At 36.5% G+C, this 7,970-nt stretch overlaps 1 protein-coding gene across 1 annotated transcript; it reads right to left on the bottom strand.

Annotated features, from left to right (window-relative positions):
* Positions 1–2,022: 2,022 nt before the first annotated feature.
* On the bottom strand, positions 2,023–2,992 carry LOC128553224 (ATP-dependent DNA helicase PIF1-like). The gene is made up of 2 exons (XM_053534347.1): positions 2,545–2,992; positions 2,023–2,402 (listed from the first exon to the last, which is right to left on the bottom strand). Exons 1-2 carry the CDS (start codon positions 2,990–2,992, stop codon positions 2,023–2,025), a joined length of 828 nt encoding a protein of 275 aa, XP_053390322.1.
* Positions 2,993–7,970: the final 4,978 nt, after the last annotated feature.

Here is a 7,970-nt window from a genome sequence, read left to right as displayed (position 1 = left end):
ATTGTGGTACTGTAGTAGCATACCACGCTGACCAAACAATTCAATCGTTGAGAAATCCTGCGACTTAATTCCGGGAGCAAAAGAATAGGTAAGGGTAGACGTCTTGGGAAAAAAACAAAGCCCCAGAGCCACGCATTTGCAAAGTAGGCCCACAACAAACGATTTACAGTCAACTCGTCCCCTAGTCAACTCGTCCCCGATTTGGTCATTTCGTCCCACTTAGCGATTTACAATTGGTCATTTCGTCCCCCTTTTTTCGGCCCCCATTTTCAAACGTATTTTTTGAAAAAAGAAAAAATCAAAATGTGATAAATTAAGTCGATCTCGTTTTTTTTTAATTTGTTAATTTCCTTTTTAAGCACACATTGATTTTGTTTACTAATGAATTTGCCTCTGAAATCTGAATACAGGCTGTAGCCCCTACAAATTTTGAGTATTTTCCAAAGTCTTCTCAAAATTTTACGCACGATCGAAATTAACAAATTTAGTTTAAATTTACTTTGAACATGATCTTACCTGTAACTGCAATTTCAGGCTTATCCTGTTTGTTAAAATGCTTTCTAAGGAAATTTTATTATTTAACACTTGATTTTGTAAATCTTATTTGTTTTTCAGATAACTCACAGTGCTGGATATATTCCCACATGTCGACATAAGTCCGGCAAAGATCAATAGAAAACTTGTTGTCAATGACATTTTAAAATAGAACAATAGTGCCAGAATGTCACAATATACGCCAGTCACAGAAAATTTATTTACACTAGCACCTGTATTTGTAAATGGAATTTTAATTTTGTGGTTGTTAAGTAATTATTGTAATTATTTTGTTTTTCTAAATCCACATAAAAACTCCTTACCAGGTAGAGATACCTTAAAATAAATCTAAAATTTGGAAGTAACATCTATGTTGTACCACAGAAAAGTGGTCTTGGTTTTTCTCTACGGTCAATTATAAAAAAGTTACAATATACTTTTACTAAGTTATTTATAGTGACAACTAAGGGAAGTTAATCTTAAAAAAAAATCCAAAAAACCTGTTGAGAGTTTATTAAAAGAAAAGTTTTTGTTAAAGAATTGCTTGTATGATTCAAATATCATGACAGTAATTTCAAAAACATGAAAACAAGAGCTAACGTTAAAAACAATGGATGCTGCCTGAATTGCATATTTGTCAGTGGATGTATAGCTAAGTTTAGTCACATGTCTAACCTATGCTTATACAGCAATCCAGACAGCCTTGTGATCTGTGAAGTACATCTCCAAAATACCAGTCTGCACAGCTGTCATATTACTGAATATTAGATCTAGTGTTGACTGGCAGTCAGTGGTTCGCTGACTGATATGTTGGTGATAGCCATGTTCTGAAGTAAATTTCTGAAGCGCCAACTTTTGTGGTGAAACTTCTTTGAAATTCACATTGAAGTCACCCATGAGAATGGTGTTGCAGTTTTGAAGATGCTGGTTATGGGCAGCTGTTAAGGCATGTAACAAGATTTTAATATTTGTTGATGGTGGTCTGTAGACAAATATAACTTTAATGTTGGTCAGCTCCACAAGAATGATTTCAACTGGGTAGTGTGATATATTCACTGGTTGGAGAGGTTTCTTAGTGTATAGTACCATACCATGGGAAGGTCTTTAATTTCCAGTCACATTCGCATCTTGCCTGTACTGATAGAAGCCTTTAAGTGCTGTATCTGCCTCTGTATCTTGAGCGGTAAATCTGGATTCACAGCAGCAGAACATACCACAAGACTGAATATTAAGATCACACCTCACATCCTCAATGTGGCGATGAAGAGATCTAGCATTCAGAAATCCAATTTTGTTATCAGATAAAACATTATACAAAAACGTTAACGTTGGCTTTAATTTGTTAATTCTGAGCCTTTCCATTTCTTGCTTAACATGAATGTTGACTGAAATTTTGTTTGGCTGTAAGTTAAGAATATTTAGCCCTTTTGTGTTTGTAACCCTGCTCAGTGCGACATAGTGTATGTGATCAACCTTTCTACTATTTGTCTAGTCTACAACTATAGTGTCCATTGTATCACCCTGCGACCTATGGATAGTTTTTGCTGCAGCTGGTCTAAGTGGGTACTGAAGTCGTTGTACCTGTGCTTGACCTTTGTATCCAGCTGGGAACTGACGTGAAACTGGTGGTAATGGTGTCCATGACCTGTCAAAATTTCTCATTGTGGCACCTGTGCGTAAACTCTGTCCTGCTTGATCGTCATTGAACTTAACCCATACAGGGCCGACTGGGTTATTGCTACTACGATTGAACTTCATCACAGTGCAAGTTGCACCATTGGTGAGACCATCAGTTGTGTCCAAGTTGACAGTAAGGTCATACACACATCCCTCAACTAACTGCACAATATTTGGTAACTGATTATTTGCTGTACTGTAATGCTGAGAAATTGTGTAAGTCAACTCAATTGTTGGTTGTAAATAGATGTGGTGCCTCATGAGGGTATTTATCACTTTGCTGGTTGACTATATGACTGTTCAGATTGCTAATGTCTTTATCTGTATGATTACCTTCACGTAGTATGTTCAGAAGTAAGGCAAAATCTCTACATTCTCTTTGTCTCATTATTTGTGTGAGCTCGTACATAGGGAAATGTTCAAACCACAGACTTGTTGCTAATGGCATATACGAACTGTTTGGCTGCTGAAAAATGTACGAATCATGGACTGGTTTAAGCTGGAAAAGGTCTCCTATAACAATAATTGAGATACCACCAAAGTCTTCTTTCGACTGTTTTAACTCCTGAAGGCGAAGATGGATAAAGTGAAACATTCTGAAGCCAACCATGGAGATTTCATCAATAAAGATCAGTTTAACATCACCAAGCAAATTTCTGAATGTGTTTAATGTACTGGATGGTAGGGGCCTATATTCCAGCTTCTGGTTGGCTGCTATCTTCATAGCATTGTGAATGGTACTCCCCCTTATATGATAAGCAGCCTTTCCTGTTGGTGCCATGAGTAGGACAGGGCTAGTAGAAAAGTCTTTTCCAGGTAGAATTTCACTGCTGTTTGGTACAGACCTTTTAGCACATGGGTTTTGCCACAACCAGCTCCTCCGCTGAGAAAGCGATAAACTGGTTTGTCAGATGTCTTGAGCTGATGGATAGTATCATAAACAAATTCTATTTGTTCCTTGTTAAGAGATCTCATGTGTTGTCTTTATTTATGATCTGGGAGTTCATAGGTTTTATGTATTTCTTCTCGAGTGCATGTAGATGCTGGCAGACCAAGATCTTGACCAATATCATACTGTTGGTCTTCAGTGACAGGAGGAGGTACAGACTGATCTGGTAACCCATCTGTATGTTCTGTTACAGGTGCAATAGTGTCCCAGATATCCTGCATATCTGTGTCTTCATTAAGACGTGTCTCTGCTTCATCAACTTGTTTTCTGTATGGCTCATAATGCATACTCTCCTCCTCCAGTTTTTCTTTCATATGCTCATATCTCTCCTTGTATGACTGGAAACCATCAATCAAATCTTTGTCTTCCTTTCTCCACGGTAAGAAAAGCATAATTTGTTCCCTATAATACTTCTCTTCATCAGTATCTGAGTTGAAGTGGACATATCGAATAATTCTTGTTTTTTTTTTACCTTTTTACACATTTGCGTCTGTTCCTTTGAAAGATCAGAGGGGTTGTCTTCATTATCAGACATGGTTTGTTCAGGTAATAAACCTTCAGTGTTAAGTTCAGACAAGACAGTTCTTCTCTGCACAGAACTGATTTGTCTTATTGTATAATTAGCTGCAAAATTAGCCAGTGTTATGGTTTCCATAGTTTTTGGACGTTCTGCATATCTTGTCAACATATTTGAACATTCAATGTCTTCACAATCATCATCTAATTTCTCAAGTTCACGAGATGGCTTCAGCAGAGAGACTCTTTCCTCAGGAGGAGAGGTATTTACAAATATAACTTGGCGTGTAGATTTTCTCATAGGCAATCCTAGGCAGATATATACAGCTTCTTGGCACTGATTTCAACAGCATTCAGGAACTTATTTCCTATAGCCCGTACTTGCTGTCTGACTTCTAAATTCCCTTTACGTGCTTCAGCTGCAGCATTCCTCAGAAGTTCACTCATACCTCTGTGAGATTTTGTTACATATGCAGTAATGTATGATGCACATGCATAAACATCGATAACATATTGTAAGTCTATATTTGCTCTCCATGCTCTCAAAATATCTTGTAGCTGTTTATCCGGCATTCTGACAGGTCTCGTTTTAAGAATACAGTTGTTGTTTTGATGGATGCTCTCACTGCGCATATGTAGTTTTCCATGGATAAAGATAATGACTGTAAAAAGTTACGGAATGTTACTGTTTCATCAGTATCATGCAATACATTGAGGTATTCTTGGATTTTTTTGTAGTTGGCGAGATGGGTAGCCTTATCAGAATCAGGATTTAATGGTTCCAGAATACAAGTTTTATCCATTGGCGGTTTCGGAAATCCAAAACGACAAATTTTCTTTGATTTTTTTTTTACATGTATGAGTGTGACGGTGTGTTTGAAGTTTTACAAGCTCTCTCATGATGGGGTCTGTTTCTGGTGGTAGTTCACATGTGATGTAGGAATCTATGAACTCAGTAACTTCCTTTGTGTCATCTTGTCCAAACAATGGAGATTCTTCACACCAGATAAGCATGTGAATATGCGGTGAGCCCCTTTGCTGGTATTCTACCCTGTAGAAATAATCTCCTACTTTACTAATAGGGTTTGAATTATCCAGCATGAAGTCATTGATAAACTTATTTACTGAATAATCGAAATGACGAGCACAAGTGACAGGATCAGATTGTATAAGTCTACATTTTGTTGGCCAATCAAAGTTGGCAGCTTCCTCCTGTGTGCATGGATTGTTATCTACGATATGAGATAGGATGCTAAGTAAATGATTCCACTTGGTTTCTGCTGCAGACAGACTACAAATAAAGGTGGCTGGACAAAGCTGGCATAAAGATCTTTTGAAACTGCCTGGAAATATGATGGTGATCCCCTAATGCCTGCCATAAATTTGAATGCCTTGTCTAGATAAATGAATTGTTTTGCAGAGTCACCTCGAACATCTTCAGCTGTTAAACTTTGACCCTTTGTTTTAGATTTGCGTATAGCTATTTGAGTTTGGTCAATTATCTGCTTCATTTGCAACTTTTTGGTTTTGAAGAATATGTTTTCAATGCTAAGGGCAGCTTTTCGATCCTGATTTCTTAGCTCTGACCTTATTATTTCAGAGTATGACACTGGTACCATTCTTTCACTGTTAGAAGTTCTGGTTTGACCACAGAATATTGCAGGAAATGATAGTTCTTCAACATTTGGCTCTAAAAATACACTTATTGGTGTTCTTCCCTCCCCTGGAGCAAAGTTGTAAACAAAATCTTTTTCTGATGGCTCTACAAAGTCTGGAGAGGATAGCATTGTGTCTTGTATTCCTGGACTATCAATAGTTGTATCTGATGGGTCAAACTCACTCCAAGCATCACTGTCTGTATCATGTATTTGTTCAGACTGACCATTCTCATGGCTTTGAAGTTCCTTTCGTGCTGCATTCACAGCAATGTTTGTATCATCTATATTACTGAGATTATTATCTGTACTATCATCTAAACACCCTGTCTCTTCGTCAATGCTCATATCAACATCAACATTAGCAGTGTCTTCGTTATCTGTACCTTTTTCATTTTGTATGCCTAAAATATCGTCTTCACTGAAGTTTTCATCTAACAATATATTGTGTTCTTGATAAAGTTTTGAGGTTTTGTTGAGAAATGTAATTGCTTCACGTAGCTTCTCAGGTCGAACATTCATACTGTAGACATGATGCTTGTATCGCAGTCTTCGTTTCAGTTTTGCCTTTATTGTTCCTGTATCAGATGTCAATCTAGGAAGAGAAGTAACAGTATTTCTAACATCAGCTGGTACAAGTACAATGTTTCCATTTATGCGATACTGCTTTCCAACATTTGCCTGTTGAAGCCGTAGAAATGGTAATACAGGAGCTATTAATAGCTGTTCAAGAACATTCAGGTGTTTGAGTGGACCCTGGTATGGGTATGTCATTTTATTCAGAAAAGAAGTAGGTGGTATTTTGTTTTTCTTAACATAGGATAAGCATGTGTTACAAATCCAAGTATCATCTGAGTGAACTGTTTCATAAGTCATATAACATGTGTCATTTTCATTGATAACCTGTTTTATCATTTCATTTACAGATTTTCCGTTTATAATGCTTTTTCCTTTAAATACACTATGTTTGTACCACAACTGTTTGCACAACTGACAGACTATTACTGGTCCACATGCTACTGTTTTATGAAATTTTTCTATAAGTTTGTCTCTGTCTGTAACTCCTTTTCTTTTTTGTTGCTTAGTTTCATATTCTTTACATCTATAGCTGTTGTCTTTCCTCTTTTCACTTCTGGCTCGGTTTCTTTTCACGTTTTCATCTTTTCTGTATTCGGTATCATATTTTTTTTCACTTCTGGTTCGATTTCTGTTCACGTTTTCATCTTTTCTGTACTCGGTGTCGTTTCTTTTTTCACTTCTGGTTCGATTTATTTTCACGTTTTCATCCTTTCTGTACACGGTGTCGTTTCTTTTTTCACTTCTGGTTCGATTTCTTTTCACCTTTTCATCCTTTCTGTACTCGGTGTCATTTCTTTTTTCACTTCTGGTTTCATTTCTTTTCACGTTTTCATCCTTTCTGTACTCAGTGTCATTTCTTTTTTCACTTCTGGTTTCATTTCTTTTCACGTTTTCATCCTTTCTGTACTCAGTGTCATTTCTTTTTTCACGTCTGGTTTCACTTCTTTTGCACATTTTCATCCTTTCTGTACTCAGCATTTTTCCTCTTTTGATTTCTATTTATCATCCTTTGTTCATTTTCATGTTTTCTGTGTGTGTCATCTGCTCTTCGCATTTTTATCAGATCATTCTCATGCTGTCTATATATTGGATTATCTCTTTTTTGTTGTTTAACGTTTTTGTTGGTACCTATCATATGTTTGTTGTCATCATCAGTTCTCCTTTTGTTCTGGAATCGAGTCATTTGGTCTGTAAAATATGAACTTAGTAATGAGGAGTAATCAGTAGATGGGAAGACGGTAACTTCACCATTTATTAAACACAGGTGAAAATGGGAACGCATTCTAGCCAACATGAGAGTATGTTTGTGTGGATCTATATCATTCAGCAAGAAAACAGCATTTGCAACCACAAATATTCCACACAGTGTAGTTGTCCCTTGATGTTGTGGTGTTGTGTACTCTATTCCATTTATGTTAAAGTTTTCATATAGCAAATTTAGTTGTGGGATAATATCTTTCAAGTGATTATGAGATGGTAAACTATCAAATAGAATAATTCTCTCATTGTTTCTAGTTGACATAATGTCCTGCAGTATAATGCATTTGTACTGCTTTAACATTTTTAGGAATTTTTCCAGCTATTTTCTGTCCATTAGTCACAAGTGAGTACAAGTAGGACGGTGTAAGCATTCCATATTGACACTGGTATTGCGCTCTTAACAGTTGACATGTGTAATCCATTATTTGGATATCTATCTCCCCACGAAGAACGTCATCAATGTTGATTCCATGGAATGAATATTCATGTACACCAACAGTCTGAAATCATAAAAATACCATTTTTACAAGAGAGCTGAAGAAGGAGATATTGTTTGTCATTTGTGTATAAATTATAAAATTATTAAGTTATGCAGCTATGACCTTTTTGAAGTCCGTATCTGTGAATGTGTGAAGAAAAACTAATGAGAGGTGAAGCCTATATCATATGCGTCTTGAAAACCTCATGCAAAATGTTAAGGGACACTTTATATGTCACACTTTTTATATGATTGCTAACTAACCCAAAAAATTTAAAATACCATTTCAGCTTGACAATGTCCATGTAGTGTGCCCGATTTA

Source organism: Mercenaria mercenaria, unplaced genomic scaffold, assembly GCF_021730395.1.
Source record: "Mercenaria mercenaria strain notata unplaced genomic scaffold, MADL_Memer_1 contig_3603, whole genome shotgun sequence".
In the NCBI taxonomy this organism is placed as follows: domain Eukaryota; kingdom Metazoa; phylum Mollusca; class Bivalvia; order Venerida; family Veneridae; genus Mercenaria; species Mercenaria mercenaria.
Note: the sequence above shows the minus strand (reverse complement) of the source record. Positions and strands in the feature narration are given on the sequence as shown.

Bases quoted from the DNA above. Each gene is read 5' to 3' on its own strand.
- LOC128553224 (XM_053534347.1), bottom strand. From the start codon at position 2,992: ATGGCACCAACAGGAAAGGCTGCTTATCATATAAGGGGGAGTACCATT. The intron at 2,403-2,544 runs GTAATCATACAG...ATTACAGTACAG, and splicing joins TCTGAACATACTACGTGAAG to CAAATAATCAGTTACCAAAT.